This window comes from Dermochelys coriacea, chromosome 8 (genome assembly GCF_009764565.3).
Source record: "Dermochelys coriacea isolate rDerCor1 chromosome 8, rDerCor1.pri.v4, whole genome shotgun sequence".
In the NCBI taxonomy this organism is placed as follows: domain Eukaryota; kingdom Metazoa; phylum Chordata; order Testudines; family Dermochelyidae; genus Dermochelys; species Dermochelys coriacea.
In genome coordinates, this window is record NC_050075.1 from 54,825,477 (window position 1) to 54,848,722 (window position 23,246).

Genomic DNA, 23,246 nt, shown 5'->3' on the forward strand with positions numbered 1-23,246 from the left:
CAGATGAGGCTCAGCAAATACTCCTTTCCAGATACGAAGGAAATGAACCACCCGTGCTCTGAGAGCTCAGATAGGCCCAGAAATATAGATCCCCTCTCTCCAAGAAACAGCTCCGTGCAGACTTAGGGACCACACCGACAGTCTTTCAGCTCTGCTCCGGACAGAGTGAGGGCTCTTTCCACCTCTTGAACTCTCACCTTTGTAGGAAAAGGCGAGAAGAGGGAGATCCTTCTAGCCTCTTCCTATGGACACTGCCATGACAGAATGAGGTTAAGGAGTCTGGGACCTTCTTCTTTTTGGAGCATGGAGCAGAACACATTCACAGTCATGCCACCTCCTGCTCGGGTTTCAGGGTTAACCATTTCCCTGTGCACAAAAGAGCCCAATTCAAATCAGGTCCAGGGCTTTAGTGACCAGAAATAATTACTCTCTGGTGGCTGTTTGGTGGCCTGTCTGGTCTCAAGTGGGCAAGCGTTCACATCCCTAATGCCATGGTCATGACTGGCCCTAAGTAGCATCGTTAGGGATGGTCTCTGTAAGCAGGCCAAGGACTGGATGGGAGATGGGAGCAGAGGCTTGGTTATCTTCTTGCTGCTAGTTATGCTCTCTCTAGGAGAGGTTTGTGGCACTTTGCCCAGGCTGTGTGTGGGAAGCTTGCACTGCCTGGTCTGTCAATAAAGGATTTCAGCCACAAGGGCTGTTAATCTGGTGTTTTGACCAGAATTAACATTCACTAAAAGGACTCTTTGTCCCGGTAACTCTTCCAGACTGTGCTGGGCTCTCTACTTCTCACAAATCCTGGGGCTTCTCTTCTTCTCACCTCCTGGTGCCTGCGGACCTGGCCCAAGCCCTTGTCTCTTTGCCTCTGTAACCCACGTTTCTCTGCCATTTGCTAATTCCATGGCCTGCCTTGGTTTCAGGTGGATCAGTACTTGCAGCAGTTGCAGCAGCTGGAGGTGCTTGTGTCTCAGCTGCAGCTTGGCAGTGGGGCGGGGGCCAATGAGGAGCTGGAGGGGAAGATGCAACAGGCTGAGGAGACCCTGCGTGAAATCCTGAGAGAAGCTCTGAGTTTACAAGGTAATGTCGGGCACCTCCCCTTGGATAGGGTTGGAGAGACAGCAGAGGGGCTCTTGGAGGCTGAATGCGGTGAAAGGAACCAATGCTAGACACTCAAGTGCCGGGCAAGGGATGCAGTTCTGAACCATGCACTTCAGAGATAAAATTCTGGGACAAGCTTTCCCCTCTCCCCATCCCTGACTATGCGGATGGGGGGTGCAGTCCTGGACAAATCCCCTGACTGTCGATACAATATGGAATGGAGGGGAGACACTCTGGGACAGCCCTCCGACTGCTGGTACAGTAGGGGAACGGGAAGGGATGGACAGCCCCTGACTGCCAGTACAGTATGGAGATGGGGGGCATTCTGGGACAGCCCCCGACTGCTGGTACGGTATGGGGAGAGAGGGGAACACTCTGGGACAGCCCCGACTGCCGGTGCAGTACGGGAACGGGGGACATTCTGGGATAACCCCTGACTGCTGGTACAGTGTGGGGATGGAGGGGGGACACTCTAGGAGAGCCCCTGACTGCCGGTATGGTATGGGGATGGGAGACACTCTGAGACAGCCTCCTGACAGCCAGTACAGTGTGGGGCTGGGGGGACACTCTGGGACATCCCCCAACTGCCACTATAGTATGGGGATGGGAGGAGTACTCTGGGACAGCCCCCGACTGCTGGCACAGTATGGAGACAGGGGAGCGGATGACACTCTGGGACAGCCCTCTGACTGTAGTGTGTCCAAACTGTCTTTTTCTCCATTGAGCTGTCTGCCTGTTTGTGCTCAGTTCTGGTTTTGTATCTGGCGGCTCCACTGCAGCCCATTAAATCTCTCTTGGTCTCTCATCAGCCTCTGACAAGTCCCTGAAGAGCCGGGTGTCCAAAATGAAGGGACAAGAGTCCAGCTACCAAAGCCGCTTGGCCGACATCAGGGTGACGGTGCAGAGGCTGCAGGCACTGGGGCATCAGTACCAGGCCCAGGTGCAGGACATTAGGAGGCTGATCGAGAGAGCCCGTTTGGACCTGGGGCAAAGCAAAGTGACCCTGAGTGGGCTGGTAAGTTCTCCCCAGGACCTTTCAGCACAGACACTCCAGACCAGCGACCAGCCTCCCGCCCTGGTAAATACACCCCTGGCCACTGCTGCAGAGGCCAGAGGAATCCTCTTCTGCTGACTTCTGTTCCCTTGCTCTCCATGGTGATGTTTTCCTGGCACCTGATGCTGACTCCCTGAGCTCTCCAAACCTCCTGCCTCGAGCTCTTCTCCCTCCCCCTCTGCTCCCTTATTCCTTAATCTTCCTCTGCACGGTTCATGCTAGCACACTAAAAATAGTATTCTAGATGTTATGGCTCAGGCTGGAGCTTGGGCTTTTAAACCTCCCCCTATCCTTAGGCTCCAAAGTCTGAGCTCCACCTTGAGCTGCAGTGTCTATGCAGCTCTTTTTAGTGCAGTGGTGTGAGGCCCCATCTATCAGCCTGAGCTCTGAGACCTGGGCTGAGTAGATGTACCCTAACAAAGGGTGGAAGCAGGTGTCCTGCTTCTCCATAGGCTCCTTCAGTTTTGTTACAGGGAGGCTGCAAGTGTAGTAAAAGTTATTTGTGGGTGCAGAGTAACAGGAGAGCTTTGGCCAGCACCTTGCTCTATGACAGGAGTTCATTAGCTTTGCTCTTTTACCTGGGTTCATAAATGGCTGGCTAGGCTCCTTTGGGCGCTGTGGCAGAGCTGTGTCTGTGTGATGCACTCTCTTACCTCCAGCCAGTCATTATCAATCCCTCCCTTTTCTCAGCATTAAATCAGAGAGAGACAGTGCAATTAATTTCTCTTTCTCCTCAGAATATTCCAACTTCAGATCTCCCAGGCGGGTCAAACAGTTTTTTGATGCTGGCCCAAGAAGCTCTCAAACTAGCAAACAGGTGAGCTGCCTCCATTGGCACGTTTTAGGCCGTAACTGCTTCTCCTCCAGTCCAGATCTACTGGTGTTAGATGCACAATGAGTAAACACTATTGCCAAGAAGCACATATTCTACAGGGGTACAGTTCCCTTTCTTGGGTCATTGGGTTTCCCAGAAAGATCTGCTCTCATGATGCAGACAACGTAGGCGACGTGATATCTTTTATTGCACCCACTTCTGTTTGGTGAGAGAGACGTGTGTGTAAGTAAGTAAAGATACCACTTCACCAATGGGTGCCAGGTTTATATAATTTTTGGTGGTGCCCAGAACAGGTCCAAGCAGAGCTGTCCTATCCATAGGATGGACCGGGGCAACCGCCCCGGGGCCCGGGCTCTGGGGGGATTCAGGCAGAGCATTTCCGTCCATAGGACAGACCAGGGCAACTGCCCTGGGCCCCGCGCTTCAGTGGGGTCCCTCGCTTCAGGGGGATGCGGGGTCCAGGGCAGCTTGGTGGGCTAGTGGGGGGCCTGGCACTGGTAGCAGTGAGTGACCTAGCCCCAGCCTGCCTCTGCTGTGCCCCTTCCCTGCCCCCATTCCACTCCTTTCCCCAAGCCCCTGCCCTGCCTCTTTCCAGCTTTCATCCCTTTCCCGAGCGACGCCGGGAGCTGGCAGGGCGGAGTGGGGTGGGCTGGGGCTGGGTCACTCGCTGCTGTCGGCGCCAGGCCCCACACTAACACCCCAGGCCGCCCTGAAGTGCAGTAAGCCTAAACATTGGTGGAGCTAGGCCCACGTCCCTAAATATTGGTAGAGCACAGGCACCATGGGCCCACATAACTTGCCGCCTATGACCTCACCCACCTTGTCTCTCTCATATCCTGGGACCGACGCGGCTACAACTGCTCTGATGATGACCCACCTGAATAACAAGTGGATGGAGGAAGTGAGGCAGCCTTTGCAGGCCCATGTCTCATGGGAGCCCTTCTGTTTTCCAGCCACGTGCAATCAGCAAATGCCATAGAACAGGCAGTCAGGGCGGCGGCGGATGACTCAGGACAGGCCCTGGAGCTGGTGCGCTCAGCTGTGAATGGAGGAGGCATCCTGGCGAGCTCTGTGCAAGGGCTGCTGCGAAAGTAGGTTCACAGCACACGTGTGTAGGTCTCCATGGTGGCGGGAGGGGAGAGAAGAGAGTATGGTAAGAAGTGTCTCTAAGAATCCCATCCTCCTTATGGGGTGTCTGTCGGGGGGATACAATTTCCTTTGCGTGTTGCACACATTGGTGGAGCCAAACTCATCCCTTGGGCAAATCGTCCATTGGTGTCAATGGATTTCCACCAGGGATGGGTTTGGCCCAGACAGTCTCAGACATACTAAGCCCTGATCTATGCTAGGAAATGAGGATGGTATACCTACGTTGCTCAGGGGTGTGAAAAATCCAGCCCCTGGAGTGACGCAGTGAAACCACCTACGCCCTGGTATAGACAGCACGAGGTCAATGGGAGAATTCTGCTGTCAACCTAGCTACCGCCTTTTGGGAGTGGCTTACCTGCACCGACTGGAGAACCCCTCCCATCGACGTGGGTAGCATCTTCACTGACCCACTGTAGAGGTTTATGTGTAGCGGCTCAGAGTGATAAGGGAACTACAGAGAAGAGCTACACACATGATTTGGGAGCGGAGCGGACTGACCTATAGGGAAATATTAAAGTGGGATGACCAGGATTTGCAAAGTGCCTATTGATTTTGGGTGCCCAACTTGAGACACCTTAAAGGGGCCTGATTTATAGGAAGAGCTGAGATCCCATCTCTGAAATTCAGGCTCCTTGAAGGAGTCTTGTGATTTTGTTTGCCTGTCCTTAGTCACCTTTGAAAACCTTGGCCAATATGTGAGCCCAGGTCTGAAGGAGTTTGAGACACAGGACAGCCTGCTGCTTTTCATTTCCTGGCTGACGTGGTGTGGGAGGCCGTGTTAAATAAAATTAATTGCTCCAGAGAGGGAAATGTACATGATGCTTTGCAAAGATGCAGCACCCAACCAGCTTGCAGGCTCGCTGATCTGAGGCAAATGGCCCCGTGACCTGACCCAGCAGGGAGGAGCTGGTCTCTGTGTCTCATGGGCTGTTAAACATGAGGTAGGTGTTATGGCTTACGATGCTTTTCTTTCTTTTTTTTCTCGGCAGATATGATGAAACCAAATTGCAGGCCAGTAATCTGGAGACTGACGCCAGCAGATCTGCCTTGGATGCTGACAGAGCCTATCAGGGCAGCCTGCTGCTCCTCAGCTCCATGTCTCGCTTCTCAAAGATCGACGCTGGGTCCTTCCAGGTGAGGATTTCTCATCTGCTAGACAGCAGAGAACCTTGATGCACTTTGTAGATGCAAATCACCTTCTGCCAGCCCCTCCACCATCCCAGTGTCCTGTTGGGAAGGAACCAATATGCTTCTCTCACCTCACTCTGTCCCCCTCTCCTTTCCTCCCATGAGCACAGGGGCTGACGGGCCTTTGCCCGTCATGAGGCTGAATGTAATGGATTCTTACTCCTGCTAGGTGGCCCATCATCCTTTGGAAAGCCTCATCACCTGCAGTGTGGCATGTTGCCACCCTGCTAAATGTACGTCCCTTTCAGGCCTGCTCTGGTTTCCAACAAGTGATACTGTGGTGGCAGCCAATTGGTGCTGTGGACCAGTCCTTGTGACTGGCACTGGGTACCTGTGATCAAAGTAAACTCTTGTTTCCTTGGTGTGTCAGGAGGATGCGAGCCAGCTCAGGCAGGAGGCAGATGCTCTAATGGGCTTGGTGGAGACGTACATGGCAGAATACAGGTGGCTGCAAAGCAACACAGGAAGCTGGGAGGAAGAAATTAAACAATTATTACAGAGCGGGGAAAGCAAGAGACTGGTAAGACATCATCCCCCATACTAGTAGGTATCCTGAGAGAGCTGCCATCTCTGGGATCTGTATGCTACTTTCTCCTGTCTGTGTTAAGGAGCAGGAGGTGGGTCAGCAGACAGGCTGCAATCCCAGCTCCATTATTCTGTTCATGTGACCCAGGCTGGGACGGGCGTTGAGTCTTTCCTGGCAAGCTGTAAATTTAATCCTCCCCAGTGAAATGAAGCTGCCTCAGAGACCGCTTTGGGAACAGGACCAGGCCTCCCGTGCTCTTTGCTTGATTTGCTGTCTCCTTGTGTCCCTTCGGGCTCGTTACAGGCTTCAAGTCAGCTGTTGTCCCGCGCCAACCTTGCCAAGAACAGGGCACAGCAGGCACTGAGTGCTGGCAATGCCACTTTTTATGAAGTTGAACTCATCTTGAAGAATCTCAGGGGTGAGTCTCTTTATGGCGAAAGCATCTTACTTCAGCAGTGGTCACTGGTTCCGATCTATTGCTCCGAAAGCTCCACATTGCTGTTTCCCCAGCTGGTGATAGTCACAGCATGTTCCATTGCAATGTAACATATGCCAGGTAACCCCAGCTCCTAGTGTCAAAGGGTTAAAGGATCATTCTTGGCAGATCATTTTAACAGTTCCTGGGTTGTGTGACAGTGGAGCAAACCTCCTGGGACTCTTTCTCTCCCCGAATACCCCCATTTCCCCATTCTCTAACTGTAGACATTCTTCCATGGAATAAGTAGCTCCAGAGGTGCCAGCCTTTCCTAGGCTGAGAGGGGGGTTCTGCTTCTGGTCGTCTCTCGTTTGTTCCTCCATCAGTGAACCCCAGGCCTGACTTCCAAGGAATTGCCCTCTCCCCTCTGGGATCTGATGGGGCTGCATATTTTTTCCATTTTAGGGTTTCACCTGCAGGTAGATGGTAGGAGAAGAGAAGCTGAGGAAGCCATGAGAAGACTCCCTCTCATCAGCAATATGGTCACAAATGCCAACGATAAGACTAGACGAGCAGAAAGCGCCCTGGGCAGCGCTGCTACAGATGCAAAAACAGCCAGAAACATGGCCGGTGAGGCAAAGGAGATCACTGGTGGTATCCAGCAGGTAAGGGGAAGCCTGGGCTCTTTGATAAGCAGAGCATTGGGGAATGGCAAGGGTAAGGATGGGGAGTGACTGGAGAAGGGTTGGTGAGAAGCAGTCATCTTCCTGGGTTAGACACTAACCCTAAGTCCTGTTCAGGTCTTGGTCAACATGAAGGGTGTGAGTTACTTGAACGTATCACGTCAGTGTGTCCTGATAAATGATATGCACAGTTTGAGACCCAAGTGCAGACCAGAAAGTTTTGTGACACTGGCCTGCCTTCAGTGAGACTGCAGGTTCAGCCTCTAAGGCATGGGTGGCCAACCTGAGCCTGAGAAGGAGCCAGAATTTACCAATGAACATTGCCAAAGAGCCACAGTAATATATCAGCAGCCCTCCATCAGTTCCCCCTCTCCAGCCCCGAGCGCCTCCTGCCCACTGGCAGCCCCACCAATCAGCACCTCCCACTCCATCCCCAAGCCTCCCGCCTGCTGCAATCTGCTGTTTTGCAGTGTGCAGAAGGCTCTGGTGAGGAGGAGGGAGGAGCAAGGGCATGGCAGGTTCAGGGGAAGGGGCAGGGGCCTTGGGGGAAGGGGTGGAGTGGTAGCGGGACCTGGGGCAGAGCAGGGGGTTGAGCAGTGAGCACCCCACAGCACACTGGAAAGTTAGCATCTGTAGCTCCAGCCTCAGAGTCAGCACCTATGCAAGGAGCCGCATATTAACCTCTGAAGAGCCGCATGCGGCTCTGGAGCCACAGGTTGGCCACCCCTGCTCTAAGGGGACAACTGCTCTACAGGTGGGAGGTGTAATTCCTAGCTCAGCTAGGCCCCCAAGTACATGGCTAGGAGGTGGGACAGGATTGTACTCGGGCACTGTGGCTGCACTGCTATTGTTAGTGTGCTAGTTCGATGAGAACTGGCGTTGTGTACGTCTACCCCAGCTGGGAATCACACCTCGCAGCTGCAGCATAGGTGTGCCCAAAGTCACACAGAGTAATTCCATGTCATTTGACGTGTCCGAGAGGGTGAGTTCAGGGAATGGCTGCAAAGCGGAGTAAAGCTCTACAGAAGGGAAATAAAACTAGCTGGGAAAAGAACGTGATGTTGATGCAAGTGGGTGAATCTCATATAACTTGGGCCTGATGGGCCCATGTTTCCATGAACTGGGTCATCTTTCTGCCCATTCATCTCTGGTCTGATTTTTGGAGGCGCTAAGGACTAGCAGGCCCATGCTGAAGTCGGTGACAGTAGCGGGTGCGTAGCACATCTGAAAATCAAGCCACTAGTCTGTCCTTTCAAGTGGGTGTTGCCACTGTTTCTCTCTTGAATGAATCCTTGTTGGGCCTTCTTTCCTCTCAGATATCTCCTACTCTTGCTGCCTTTGCTTTCTTAGGAGATAAGGCGGTTGAACTTGGAAGCCAACAGGACAGCAGATGGGGTCCTGGCACTGGAGAAAGGAGTCATAGCTTTACTGGACGAGGCCAGAGAAGCAGAAAGGAAGCTCACGAGGAAGGCTCTGGAGATCGATATGGATGCCACGACTGCACAGAAAGTGAGTTCCCATCCCTTGCATTTAAAGGGACTGCAAACCTATTTGGGTGACATAAGCCCTTACAGCCTTGTTCTTGCCTCTCTCAGACCGGTCAGGAGGCGCAGGGTGCCCACACTGGTGCCCGTACTGCTGGGGTTGCTGTCCAAGAGACACTGCGTGCCCTGGAAGATTTTCTACATCTGATGGGTAAGTGTATAACCACCACCTTCTTCTTCATTCTTTGTGTCATGATAGTGTCTGGAGGCCCCACTAGAGATTGGGCCCCATTGCACTAGATGCAGGACAAGCACATGTTGAGAGGTAATTTCTGCCCTGCTTCTAATTTAAACCGGCAAGACAAAGGGTGGGAGACGGGAAGTATTAGCCTTGGTTATCCATTTATAAAATGGGATGAGATGTCTCCACTGTGAGCTAAGAGCGTGATGCCCTGCCCATGTCCCATACTCACAGTAGTTGATGAGTGAGTGTGAGTGAAAATAGCAGTGTAGCTTGCGGTGGCGGAGCTGTGCAGAGTAAGTATCTGCTGCTGCTGCGGCTACACCGCGATTTACACTCACACTAGCTGCCATTGAGCTGCCAAGAGTGTGTGTGCACGAGCAAGGGAATCGCCCCTCATAGCCAAAGACAAAGAGTGATATGAAAGCTTGCCCCGTGGGCTGCATGGCAGAGCCAGGAATCAAATCCTGAGTCCCAGTCCAATGCCTTCACCACAAGTCCAGTTTTCTTTTCTACCCTCGTGACTGTGCCTCATTGCTTGGGACGTTGTTGATTTCAGATCCAAACTTTCCTCCACCCCACACCAGCCTGGAGGAATTTAATAGTTTATTACCTGTCAAGTACTGACCTTGGAAACATAACCTCTCTGAGCTGGGGTTGTGAAGAACTTCACACGAGTGTAAAGAAATGAATTCCAAGTATTTCCCAGCTTCCTCTTTCTCTCCTTTTTGTGTCTTGTCCTCCATTTTGAGTCTGTCATGCTTTTTTTTCAAAGCCATTTGGCCTAGGCAGGTTGAGAGCTTTGGATAACTATAGCTGGGGTGTGGGGCTAAGGGGTATGTACTTAGGAAGATCCAGTTCCGAGCATCTGTTCATTGTTTCCTTTTCTTTATTTTCCTCCTCGGAAATAGACCAGCCTGGTACTGTGGATGAGCAGGCGCTGAAATTGCTCGAACTCAACCTCAGCAGTGCCAGGACAAAGAATAGCCAGTTGAAAGAGTATATGGCCGAAATGGAGAAAATGGCCAGTCTGCAGAGGCTCCGGGTTCAGACTCTGGAGAGGAGCATTAATGAGATCCTGGCAGACATTAGGAACCTGGAGGAGATCCGCAACAACCTCCCCCCAGGCTGCTATAACACAAATCCCATTGAAAAACCTTGAGACCTTTAGGAAGATTCTCTGGACTGGGTCTCTCAGGCTTGATACTAGGGCTTGCCCTGGTGGATCATAGGGGATGGGGAAGCCAAGCCTGCCAGGACCAGCTGCCTTTGGCTCTGATGAGCTGAACACAGACGCTTTGGGTGCAGCTGGACAGACTCGTTGTGGCAATGTGCTGACGTTTGCCTCATGACACCATGTTTTGATGCCAACATCACCACAAGGTGCCTCTGAGCCGGGAAAGCCTTATACTCTGGTATCCGTCCCTGGAGTGCAGGAGGAAGGAAGGAGAGACCCGGCTGCATGAAGAAGCTGCTGACCAAGAAGAGCCATACCTAGTAGGAGCCCAACCCTAGAGCATGGCCTGAGGAGGCAGCAACAGCCAGTTCAGCTTCTGGACAGTCGCCAAATGAACGTTTTTCTAGAAACTGAACTCTGACTCCTGTGGATCTCCCTGTCCCTACCAAGGCCCTGACACTTGGGCACAGCCAGCAGAACTTGCCACTCTCCTTCAATGCCAGTGCCTCTCTCATTGCCTTTCACCACCCAGGCTCCCCTCGGTGTATTGCAAGACCCTTTCTCACCAGCAATCCTTTCCGAACCCAGCAAATGACAGGGATGGGCACAGGGCCAGGGCGGTTGGGGATTCCTACTGTGGCACTGTCCTTGCTGACTTTCCAGTCTCAACACTGACACTAGTATTGCCCGTACATCTGTTTTTGTGCTTTAGACTTGTGCAGCGGGAGGACCCAATCTGTGACCTTTTTGTTAAAAGTGCAGGTCTTCCCCAACGTATCTTAGCAAGGTGACTAAATTACTGTTTAGTCAAAGGGAAGGGATTTATTTTTGATGGGAAGTCCTTCCTACCAACACACTTGGCTCCCGAGGGAGATTTCACACCCCTCTCTCCTCCCCCTTCTCATCCTGGGCTTTTAATTCAGGCGGGTTCTCAAGGGATTAACCGGAGAGGATGTCTTTGAGATCAAACACTCAGGTTTGCAGTATGTAGGCCCACTGAAAGCACAGGTGCAAGACCCAGGAGGGATGACTCAGCCCTTCATCCTTCTGAGGGCAATCGAGTATCATGAAGTTTACTGTGCATCTTTCAGATGAGACTTTGAAAAGCAAATTCTTGTCTTCTCTGCATGGACATCAAAGTTCCCCTGGCACTTTCCGTAATAACAGGGGGTTTGTCCTGCTGACCTTGGCCAAAATTACTGGCACCCATGAGCCCAGCTTATGCTACACAGTGTTAGCATATTGATTGCCCTATTAAAAATCCCCAACACCATAAAGGTAACCAGATGTGTCTCCACCTCCAGTTCGGAAGCAGTTTGGTACTGCCTCCCAACAGACGATGTTTGATGTTTTACATAGAGCAGCCTTGCATCAGAGGAATTGTGACTGATTCTTAATCGATCATTCTCTAAAACCGGAGGAACTGGAGGGAAATCTCTACCACCATTGGGTTTCCTGTGGGTCCAATTCCATTTTATTCCTCTGTCTCAGTGGAGACAGTCCCCTGGCCCTTTTGCCCACTAGAGATTGACTCTGCTGGATCCTTGTTACCTCTTGTGCCCCACATACTGTGGCAGGTTCAGCAATCTCAACCATGCCCCAGAGGAAGGGGTCACTTTCTGGGGTTAAACTCACCCCTCAGTTGCTCAGCTTCTCTGATAAAGTGCCACCTCCTTTTTTGAATATTATAAGTTAAATAATCATCTATGGTATATTTCTATTTATAGTGAAACATACTAACCCCTGGCTTGTTCTGCGATTTCTCCCACTGCACAGGACAGGACGGATGTTATGGATCTGACTTTTTTTGTTTGTTTTTTTGCTTAAGTGCACTTTTTACTTGGAAAAAAAAGTCAATAAACAACAAATCCTTGTGGCTGGATGTTGCAGTTCCTTTCTGCCTGCCTGCCTGCTCTCCATTTGCAGATACGTCTCTCTGTGTCCAGCAGAGGTGAACTGGCTGTTGGGGAAAGAAGGCGGCAGCTTGAGTTAGTGGCTAGAGAAGGCTGAGATATTGAGATAATAATGATACTTTCTAGTGTGCATCTTCTCAGAGTGCTGCACAGTGATTGGTAATGACTATTAACCTTGTTTCACAGACGGGGAAAGTGAGGAATGGAGTGATTAAGTGACCTTCCCAGGGGAAAAAACCCTGAAGTCCTGACTCTGTCCTCTTCTTTACCCTCTAGGTTCTCAGACTTTCATGGGGGGGAGGAACCAGGCTTCAATAGAAAGTGTCCCATGGAGACCTTCCCTCCCATTCGTGATGATAGTGTCCCCAGCAGCTTTGGCCTTTCCTTTTGAGGAAAAGTAGTAATAGAGGAACATTAAGTTTCTCTTCTGGTGACTCTGGCTGAGGCCATCTTCTCCTCCTCCGTCTTATGTAGTAGCAGCCACTGGTCTGGCCCTTCTTCCTTGTTTGCAGCTGCTTTTACAGGCCTCCAGGCTCTTCTTTGCAGTGGGTGAACTTTGATAACTTTAGAAGGAGGCGGAGCCAACACCATGTGACCTGCCAGCTCCCTACAGAACATGTGTGATCCAAGGGCCAAGGATCTCCATTTCCAAATTGCAGCATTAGACCATGCTGCCTCCCCGATTAAAGTGGCTATAAAATAAGTGCAAAGTATTCTCCTTATTCTAGGAGACAGCCATCCAGCTGTCACAAAATGGAATGGGATGTTTCCCTAGCTAAAGCAGCAGTAAAACACTACAGTCTAATAGCATCATTTTTTATTACATAATTTAAACACTTTGCTGATAAAGGGGTGGGGTTTTTTTGTTTTGGGTTGTTTTTCTTTTTGTCGACCACTTTTAGCAACAGAAATCCAACTCCAAACTCTCCCACAAAGATGCAATTGGCAACATGGCAACTTCAACCCATTGTTTTTTTTTTTCTTTTAAAACTTTTTTTTATTCATTTCAGTAAAGCAAAACTGTATTACTAAAATTGCGGGTTCAAGGACCATCCCACCCTCTTCTCCCCACACACTGAAAAACCCCTTCCTTGCCAACCCTTGTTGCATGGGTTAGAGATGGAGGTGCAACTGCTCGCGCCAACCCAAGGATCAAATCCAAACCGAACCCAATAATTCCACAGTCCACTCAAAAGTTATGCTACATGCCCACCCCCCATACCATGAGTTTTACTGAGCAGATAAATGAAGGCATAGATAAGACTAGTAAGACATAGTATACCATCCATACCACAATGCTATGTTTCTAAGGCATGCCGTCCTAAACTGGATGAGATCGAAAACTGGCCTGCTTCTCATCTCACACCCTTCGATCACCTGAAGGAGCAGGGGATCGAGAGCTTTTCAACTCTTATAAACACTGTCTTAATTCCTTTTTATTTCCTTTCTCCATCTTCCCTCAGTTAAGAGCAATTGTCCTACCTCCCACTCCAGGGGCAAGCCTCTTCTCTCTTAGTTTATTCTCTTGGTGGCTCATTCTAGACATCGATTGCTTTATCTCCTCCAGTTTGGAGTGGAGAAGTACTGTGGGTTCTGGCAAGGAGCCATTGCTATTCTCTGAAATAGCTTGTGTGCGAGACAGAGCTCATGAAAAGCTTGACCCACACAGGGTAGTAAGAGCTGTTTGTCTAGAAGAACTTAGCTACTGACGTATAGAGAACTCTTCCCCTCCCTCCCCCACAAAATGACTGTGCCCCTTATATCCACCTGCTATGTATGTGAGCAGGAGTCTCCAGGAAGGCTGCTCGTTCCAGATTCCCACATGCTAGTTTGTAGAGCAGTGGGTGCTAGCTAGCAGCAGGAACTCCAGAGGGAGACGTCCCTGAAGAACAGGTGACAGTACACACATTTCCTACTTGCTCCCATCAGCCTTTGTGGATTCTGAGTCGGCTTGGTGCCCCCTTGGAGTCCATGTTTTCCCCCACCTAGACATACACGCTGCTGCCAGGAGCAGCAGGAAGAGCAGAGAAACAAGAGCTGAGCAAAGCCAGTCCAACCTCCCCACACCCTTTTGCTTGTCATGGGAAACTTCAGTGCAACAGTGACAATTCCTGAACTAACCTTTTCAGGTGGGGATAAAAGCCTGGGAAGGGAAAGCTTGCTGGTAGTACCACAGACAATCCTGTTGCCTTTCTAATAGGACAGGAATGGGCTAGTGGTCTGAGCAGGGACCAAGGGATTCCTGGGTTCTGATCCCTGCTCTGACATTGATTTTTTTTCTGGGCCTTGGGCAAGTCACTTAACCTCTGGACTTCTGACCTTCCCTCTGTGATAGGGGGGTGACAATACCTACCTCTGAGGACTGATCATTGACTTCCTGTAAAGCGCGATAAACTGTAATGAGTTTACAAATGCTAAGTGTTATTCCGGCTGAAAGGCTGACAGCAGCGGTTTGCCATGACAGAGTCGCCTTCCTGGACTCTGGCTTCTCTCAGTAACTGGCGATAGTGAGTTCACAGCAAGCAAGGTGGCTGCGTGGAGCAGCGGGTCACCAAATCTAGTGCAGTGTCTTCTCTTTGAAGCTTCCACTGGAGCAGGTTGTGCTTCATTGCAACCCTTTAAGGGCTTTTGCTTTAAGGTCCTTCCCTGAAATGCTCCCTAACCCTGTGGGCAATCACAGCCCTCCAAGGGGCACAAGCAGCAAGTTCCCTTGGTGGGATTCTAGTGCCCTCCTGCTTTTCATGGCACCTCGTTGGGAATGCAGAGAAACCAGCGGAGAATAGCTACTGCATCTTGTTACAGGAATGCAATCGGGTTGAAACAGCCCAGGTTAGCACAAGCATAGCAAGGAAGTAATGGCAGGTGCCTGAGAACTAAAGATAAGCAGCTAAACTCCAAATAAAAGGGCTAATTGGAAAAGCGGAAGGATGAAACCTAAAGCTGGGCTTTGCCTTCCTCTCTAACAATGCAATAACTCCAGAGCACGCAATGTCACAGGCTGGGAGTCCTCTGTAAGTCAGTGGTACCCTGCACAGCAACCTGCTTGCTGGGGCCAGTATAAGGCCTTTGTGTCTCTTAAACATCCCTGCTCCTTCCAACCCACTCTCGGCATTTCTTGGCCAATGTATGTCCCCCTTGCATCTGTTCCCCTTGCCGGCATTTGGCCCAATGTGCTACAACCCCAGCCCTGTCCAGCAAACCACAAGAGCAGTTTGTCCGGAAAGAGGCATGCAGGAGAGGGGGGAAGGTGCAAGCCCCAGAGCTCTCAGGGTGAACAGCCTGCATTTAACAGACTCCTCACGGGCAGCCTGAACCCCACAATCTGGGAGGGAGGAGGGGGAGAGGGAGGCAGGCAGGACTGGAGACCATACTAGCCAGGAAGGTGCCAGCAAGTAGATCCCAGGGGTCCGATATGAAGGGAGCAGCTTGTGCCTATAGATCAAATGAGATCCCCGAGAGCTATGCTCTACCCACCTGCGTCTGTGTAAGGCAAGTTTGCTCAGGAATTAGCTGTGATGGCAGCCCCCTCCCTGCTAATGAATTCATCAGCCCCTTTTGACATATCATGGTAACTCCCGCTGAGACCTATGTGCCTCCCTGCACAGCAGGATATGCTGCCTGTTGATCAGAAAGACATGTATTGACTGTTGGTAAATAGCAGGTTACAGAGCCTCTCCCCCGTCAGCATCCCATGGACAGATGCTGCCATGTTGTGGAAGGGACATGGATGCTACAAAATGGTTGGGCTTGAGAGAAGCATGACCAGTGGCCTTCGGCTGCCATTTGCTTTTGAGTTCCCATGATCTAGTCTGGTATGACAGGTTCCTTTCTAGGATCAGGGTCAGGTACCCTCCATCTGTGACTCAAACACAGCATGACCACTTAAGGGACATCCTGGAGTGACCAGGTTCATGTCAAGTGAAGATTAAAGGAGCTGCCCCCCCCCAGTGAATAATTATCTACAGCAGAAGCAATTGCTGCCAGGCTGAGATGTACTTTCCCCGCCCCCACCCCCACCCCTCTGCCCCGGGAGCCTTAGCTCCAGAAAACCATTTCAGAATTTTCACAGTTCTTTTTTACTGCAAAGCTAAACTGTCCCATAAGTGGCCTGAGCAGAGCTCTCAGCCTAGCCCGAGTCTGGGCATTGAGCCAAGTGGGTTAGGATTTCCCATTGCCAAGCACGGACATAGTGCATCAAGTTACGAGGCCAAGGGGCTCACACTAAAACTATTAATAAAAAGATCCACCGTGTTTTATTTAGCATAAGTGCCGTAAGATGGGAAAAGACCAAGCCCCTGTTCCTGGAGCATGCTGGGAAGGTGGACACCAGGGCCACTTCCCTAGGGCATGCTGGGAAAGTGGACACCAGAGCCACCTCCCTACAGCATGATGGGTACATCTTTATTTACTGTACCCCCTGCCCCTGGTGTATGAAGGGGAAGGGTTCTCCGAAGCAGATTGCTGAGATGTGTACCATTGGGATATCCCACAGCTCCCTGGAGATTCCTGCACTATCGAGCACTAGAGTCAGTGAGTGAGACAGGCGGACGCGCCGGAGGCCGTGAGAGAGAGAGAGAGAGACAGACACACAGAGAGCGAGAAGTGTGATGGAGAGCTGGAGGGAAGTGGAGCGGTGGGGCTGCCTTGCTGCAGCACCTCAGGCTTTAACCAGAAGCGTTGATGTATAGCTGGCTCTTGAGGATGTAGTCAATGACGGGCTGAGACAGGTAATCCACAACATGTCCATCCCCATGCTGCAGGGCCAGTCTGGGGGGCCAAGAGAACACAGGGAGTCAGCGCTTGCCAGTTACCCACCCCACGTTGCCCCAGCCCGTTTTCTCTTCCCCAACAGGAAACAGGTGTTTGGATAGGGTTCAAATCAGGCTCCATGTGAGCTCAGTCCACGGAGGAGCTAGTCGCAGCTCCACAGTGAAGGGTGCATTTACGAGGGTTACTGTCTCTCACACGTATGCATACGGTAACATTTTAGCCAAAGGAGCCATTGGGGAGTCTGAATGTGTGTGAGATCAATGCAAGTGGACAGGATGAGACTGGCAAGGGAGGACAGCACAGTGGTTCAGGCACTGGGTTTAGGAGACATGGATTCAATTCCCTGTTCCATCACTTACCTCCTGTGTAACCTAAGTCACTTAATCGCTCCGTACCTCAGTTCTCCATCTGTAACTAGGAGATCAGACCACTTCCCTCCTTTACAGGATGGATCCATGATTATGAGGTGCTCAGATACTATGGAAATAGGGCCATGTAAGTACCTAGATACATGGGGAAATGTTTGTGGTGGATTGTGGGAAATTCTTGGATCCACTGTATGGGAGATGAGATGCCTTGCAATGGGAATTGAGGGCAGGTCGGGTCTCTATACCCTGCAGCAGGAGGCCCTTCGAGTCACACACCTGCTTTTGGTTGAACTGACGACAGACATCGGGTGGTTCATATCGTCCTTCACGACCAGGATGTTGTTCTGTGGTGAAAATGAGAAGAGCAAATGAACATGACTGACCTCAGCCCTCTGCTCGTCATGGCTTGTGCACCCAGCATGTCAGGGTCTCTGGCTGTGAGGACAGTAGTGCCCAGAGGTGAGTTGGGCACTTCCTTGGGGATGGCGAGAGGGCTTCTGGGTTCTCCATCCCAGTCACTGAGGTCTGGAACAAGGCCTATGAGCCCTGAAGATGTAAGTGACACACAGGCCTCACACTGGTCCTGTGCAGAGGGATGAATGTCTCCCTGGATGCTGAGGCTGGGAGCACTTGCAGGTATTGGTGCTGCTTTATGGAAGTGGTGCAGCAGTAAAGCTTCATCGCTGCCACTGCACAGCCAGCTCACCCTGCCCATTGGCCTGTCCCCCAATGGCATCATGGCGCAGTAAGAAACCAGGGGCAGAAGGCAGAGCCAGACCAAGCCGACACAGTCCCAGCCACGATGCAGGGAATGTCTGTGTTGTGCAAAGTCACTTACTTTGTACTTGCGGAGTATTGAGGAATGGTTCATGATCCGGTCTGTGTCTGTGCCGTCCCGGGGCACCACCACGATCCCGAAGTCCCCGACAATCACCTCCATCTGGGAGCAATGCAAAGAGGGACGTTTCAGAACCTTCTAAGCCTCCCTTGCCAGGACGATGCTGGCCCAGGAACCAGCTCGCAGGTCCCTGACTCAAACAAAAGATGTGCTGAAATATTCTGTGATGTGTTGAAGGAACTAAGTCTTAACTTATCCTCTTTCTGCAAACTTCCTGGGAAGTCTTTGCCAGAAACATGAATGTCGTTAACGAGGCTAATTGGCAGCTTCCCAGGTGATGTCTACACTGCCAGTTGGAGGTATAAATTCTAGCTCAAGGACCCACACCTACACTAGTGCACTAAAAATAAAGTGTAGCTGGGGTGGTGCAAGGGGCAGGAGGTGCTAGCTGCCCTGAGTATGATCTCACCTAGCTATGTACTTGGAGCAGCTAGCTCCTTGCACAGCTGTGGCTGAACTGCTATGTTTTAGCATGCTAGCTCGAAATGATTGCAAGAGAATGTGTTGTCCCCAGATCTCACTTGCTTCATCCCTAGGCTTTGTGATCTGCATTGGCCCAGGGGAGCGCAGCTGTCACGGGGGTTTCTAAATCAAAATTCAGCCTTTGAGGTAGTTGGGGGTTGAGCCATTCGTTGCTTTGAAAACTAGGACCAAGGTCTTAAATTGGCATCATAAACTGACTGGGAGCCAGTGGAGAGACTTGAGCACATGCCTGATGTGCTCACTGTGGCCTAAGCCATGGTGAAGGTGAAGCCACATTCATGCCAGTGCATCATCTTCACATTCAGTTTCTGTTACAGCAACCCAGTCTGGAGGTGACGAAGGCATGGAGTGCTGTGGTCAGGTCCTCGCCTGAAGGGGGAAGGTATGAAGATGCCTAGTAAGCTAGTGGTGGAAGAAGACATTTTGGGAAACTGATGCTACCTGGTCATCCAAGCTTGGCGAGGAGTCAGAGAGAACCCCAAAGCTGTGCCCCACTTTGGTGAATGGAAGCTGCTCACCTTCAGTAGAAGGTGAGACAACATCTTGACCGGCTCTTTGAAGCACTTTCTCCTTTCAAACAACTCTCCACAACTTTAGTGCTCTGAGCATATCAGGAAATATCTGAGCAAATAAACGGTCACCTGCTAAACAGCATTATTTTTACCTGATACAAATGTTATTCCTCTAAGCAGACGCTGCTTGCAGCAAGCAAAGCAGAATCTGCAGTGAGCTGCTGTCTTCAGTCCCTCCTGTGCTTTAATTGAAGGGGAGGGTGTTGGGCTGCTTTCCCCCCAGAATCCAGTCCTATTTTGCGAGGGATCCCAAGGGTCAGACTTGGGGTCCAAATTAGAGCACCCAATTTTGACCCTTAGCAGTCAGACCAGCCGAAATGATCAGACTGAGGTGCCCAAGTGCTGATCTGAGCACTGCAGGATTAGGCATCTTAATTTAAGACCTCAAATTACAAAATGATCCATTATTTTTCAGTCTGTGAATTGATTTCCTACAGTCATGTCCGGATGGAAAAGCAGCTCACAAAGTGATTCGTTTCTCGGGGTTTCCTCTCTGGTTTGCCCAGTTGCAGAGCAGGAGAGGGGAGTGGCTGTTGTTTCCTAGACTGGACATAGTTGCTGAAATAGAATCTCTCTGTTGATCTCACTGTATCCGTGTTAGAAGTTTGTTTGCTTGAGTACTCAGTGTGGGATGCCAGAGGAATTTGGCTTTAGAGATCACCTGGCACTGGTTCAAAGACAACTCCCAAAGCCATTTTCTGGTGGTCCAGTGTGTGTGTTCCACTCTTGTCCAGACTTTGTTCCTTCCTCATCTAGATTAGCCTCCTCTCCTGGGTCTTCCCCATTTCCCAGCTTTCTCCCCTTATGTCCACCCAAAATTTGGAAACCCCATTCTCTCATAGCCGACAATTACTTCAGCAATATCACTTATGGCTGCCACCTTGGGGTAAACCACACGCCTGATTGCCCCAGAAACCTCTGCCACCACTTTACCCACAGTGGACTTTCCAACACCTAATTGGTTGGCAATGGACCTGTAGCAGTCTGGGGTAGCCAGCTTCCAGACAGGTATAGCAACTTGCTTCTGGATCAGAATGGCCACCCTCATGCACATGTCTTTATGGCGGAGTGTCACAGCAAACTGCTCACAAAGCTCCAGAAATTTAGTTTACTTTGTGTTTCTTCTTCTCCCCCGCCCACTGGTCATCTCAGGTCTGCATGATGCTGTTACCCCACCAGGCTGTGCTTGTGGCCCTGCTCCAGAAGCCCAAGTCACCAACGGCTGTACAGAATACTATCAGCAGCTTCAGCCAGTTTGCATCTGCCATGTCTGTGTCCTTCTCCTCCTGCTCCATCACAAGTTTTGTCAGGTGGCTTTGGTGGGTCAGAAAACACTGCTGAAATGTCCACTAACGTCTCACAGAAGCACTGCCCATTTCCTGACACAGGAGTACAAGTGCAAATATGAGAAGTTCTTCAAAAGGTGCCTCCTCTGTGTTGCTGGCTCTGGTAGCTGGGAGCACACTGACCAAAATGACTGCTCAGCAGGTTGTTCAAACTTCCTGCCACATGAGGGGTGGACAGTCAAGTTTTCCCACAGTGTACCACAGCCAAAGGCTAGAGAGGCCACATTGTGGGAGGGCAGTAGGGAATCTGGGATACGGTTGGCTTGACTTGGGTCTGCGTGCTGCAGTGAGGATGCCAGAGCCCCAGTTTGAGCCTGGGTTAATGTCGGGTTAACAATCAGTGTAGATGCTCAAGCCCTGAGTTCTGTAATGCAGGATCAACTGACTTGAGTCCCACTAACCCTGGGTTTACATTGCAATGTGGACATACCCCATACACTGCAATATAAGCCCAGGGTTAGTTGACCTCGTGTTAGCAGATCCTGGGTTTGTTCACCTAGGGCTTGACTGTCTTTGTTCATGTGTAACCCCAGGTTAGGAATTGTTGAAATCTGGGTCCCAAACTGAGGCTGCAGCGTCTAGGCTTCATTATGCAGGTCCAAGTCCAACCACCCCTATCCCAGGCTTCCTAGTGCCCTCTCAAAATGTGGCTGCTCTAGCCCTTTGTTTGTGGTACATTGTGGGGGAAAACTTGACTGTCCACCAAACTTGACTTTCAGAGGACAAAGAAAGTCGGCCTGTGGGATTGTGGGATAATTTTGGCAGACTCACAGAGCACAAGTTCAGTGGGTTTCTGTCTACACTGCAAAGCAACAGGGCTTGAACCCTGGTTCCCATGGGGTCCTGGGACCTAGCTCTGAGCCACAGTTTAGTGCACTTTGTGTGTAGATGGAAGTAAGGGAATTAGGCTTAAGCTTGAACTCGAACCCTGAGCTTACATTGCAGTGTAGACATATCCCACAATTATCTTCCTCCATGTCCACTGTTCTGACCATGTTGCCCTCCTCTAAGTCCTTGCACAAACTTCCTGTAGCCTTCTTCACCAGGTCTAAGTTTCTCAGTCAGTCTTCAAGAACACATTGCCAATGAACCCCACCACACCACATCTTTCATCTTCTTTTCACACAGCCCCTTAGGCCTGGAACACCCTCTGTGTCGCTGTTCAGGAAGGCCTGTTCTTCCCTTGATTCAAACACCTGCTTAGAACTCTCCTCTCCCATAAAGCCAGCTAACAATCATCCACTTCAGTAACACTGTTGCCCAGTCAATAACAAGGAAAAGAGCAATGCTTGAACCTCCCTCTGGGTCTCCCAGCATGTCTGATCTGTCTTGTCTGTGTCGGTTTTAAATTACTCGGGTAGGACCACATATCCTTCTGTAAAAAGAAAAGGAGTACTTGTGGCACCTTAGAGACTAACCACAAGTACTCCTTTTCTTTTTGCGAATACAGACTAACACAGCTGCTATTCTGAAACATATCCTTCTGCGTCTCGTATAGCACCAAACAAAGGATTTCACTGGAAAACATGTCTGCTGCGTTCAAAGGTAGGAGGGAAATCTCTTCCCTTCCTGAGCTCCCCTCAGGTCAGTTGAGACAGAATGTAACAGCTTATGGGCATGTCATTTAAGACCTGTCTGACCTGCTTTGGCATGAGAACATCTAACAAAACTAGCTATGTCCTTGCAAGATGGAGCTGTTGTTTTTATGCATGTGTCCGAATTAGGTAGTTCAGTATTTTCTGGCTCTGATAAAAGTGATCATCTGGACAGATGGGCAAAGTTTAGGCAAATATTCTCCCCAAATCCAATTTCCTAGCATGTTCTCTCCCAAAAATGCATTTACAGCCACGATGTTTGCATCTGTTTTGTGTTCCCTTTTGCAGATATTCTAGTACATGAATTCATTGGGGGAAATATTCAAGGAAACAGCAGATTATATGCGATTAATACAGAATAATCATGAAAAGCAAATTTTGAACTCCTAATTCCAGGAACACCAGAAAACCTTACTCTAAAAGTTACACTTATGCAATCAGGGAAAAGATCATTCACATGCTTACAGGCTTTGCTGGACTTTGTCCTTGGTCCTTAAAATAGAATTCTGTTGTGTTGACAATGTTACCTGTAATTATCTGGGGGAAGTTCCATGGCCTATATTATACAGGAGATCATACAGTGGTTTTCAACCTGTGATATACGGACCTCTGGGGCTCTGCAGACCATGTCTAAGAGGTCTACAAAAGGTTGTCATTACTATAGAACAGTGGTTTTCAACCTGTAGTCCACAGACCCCTGGGGGTCCACAGACCATGTCTAAGATTTCCAAAAGGGGCCGCAACTCCATGTGAAATTTTTTCGGGGTCTGCAAATGAAAAAAGGTTGAAAACCATGGGATTAGATTATCACGATGGTTGTGTCTGATCTTGGAATCCATGAAGGGAGGTGAAATTTCTAACTAGCAAGAGTATTAATGTAGTGGCTTTAAATTATGTTTGTTGCTATCTGTCACTCAAATTAGGAGAAATCTTGGGTGATGAATAGGGTCAGTTTGATGATAAACTGGGTTATGATGACCTAGCCACATTCTTACTTTTATTGGTAAGTACCAGAGCGCCGATATGATGGATGTATTAGAAAAGCACATCAAATGATCCTTTGCACCACACGTAGTGTTGCGGATTCTTGTTATTTTAGCATGAGTCTTGTGGTATTTGATGTTTTTACTTAAAGTACCAGTCCCTGGAGTCAGATGACTGTGAGAATCTCCGCGGTCATAATTTAAAAAGTCAGCACCTAGCCCTCATGGTTACAGAGAAAATGTCTGAAAATGTGAACCAAGTGGGCACTAAAAATGCCAGATGCCAGCAGCCAAAACCCAACCCCCCAATTTTTTTTTAAAAAAGAGATTTTTAAACTAATTTTCATTATGGGTGGGGGGGCTGACTCGTGATTTAGAATATTTGGGGCTATAGTGTCATGAAAAGCACGATACAGCACTCAGCTTTAAAAACAAAATAATCTGCCAAGGTAAAAAAAAAAATTAAAG

The 23,246-nt window shown here is 50.0% G+C and overlaps 2 protein-coding genes across 3 annotated transcripts in view; one reads left to right on the forward strand and one right to left on the reverse strand.

Moving 5' to 3' along the window:
* Positions 1–15,764, forward strand: part of LAMC2 (laminin subunit gamma 2) — a 45,478-nt gene extending 29,714 nt beyond the window's left edge. Inside the window, exons 13-23 of the mRNA XM_038412684.2 lie at positions 921–1,077; positions 1,908–2,113; positions 2,890–2,969; positions 3,941–4,078; positions 5,126–5,270; positions 5,695–5,844; positions 6,154–6,268; positions 6,731–6,930; positions 8,299–8,457; positions 8,544–8,643; positions 9,585–15,764. Of these exons, the coding sequence (XP_038268612.1) occupies positions 921–1,077; positions 1,908–2,113; positions 2,890–2,969; positions 3,941–4,078; positions 5,126–5,270; positions 5,695–5,844; positions 6,154–6,268; positions 6,731–6,930; positions 8,299–8,457; positions 8,544–8,643; positions 9,585–9,835 (1,701 nt within the window). The 3' untranslated portion in view covers positions 9,836–15,764. The remainder of the gene's footprint in view (positions 1–920; positions 1,078–1,907; positions 2,114–2,889; positions 2,970–3,940; positions 4,079–5,125; positions 5,271–5,694; positions 5,845–6,153; positions 6,269–6,730; positions 6,931–8,298; positions 8,458–8,543; positions 8,644–9,584) is intronic.
* Positions 15,765–15,999: 235 nt separating this feature from the next.
* NMNAT2 (nicotinamide nucleotide adenylyltransferase 2) overlaps positions 16,000–23,246 on the reverse strand; it is a 78,368-nt gene continuing 71,121 nt past the window's right edge. For both annotated transcript variants that reach the window (XM_043491058.1, XM_038411903.2), the window contains exons 9-11: positions 17,740–17,841; positions 17,178–17,245; positions 16,000–16,530 (exon numbers count right to left, since the gene is read on the reverse strand). In XM_043491058.1, coding sequence (XP_043346993.1) covers positions 16,428–16,530; positions 17,178–17,245; positions 17,740–17,841 — 273 coding nt within the window. In that variant the 3' untranslated portion in view covers positions 16,000–16,427. The remainder of the gene's footprint in view (positions 16,531–17,177; positions 17,246–17,739; positions 17,842–23,246) is intronic.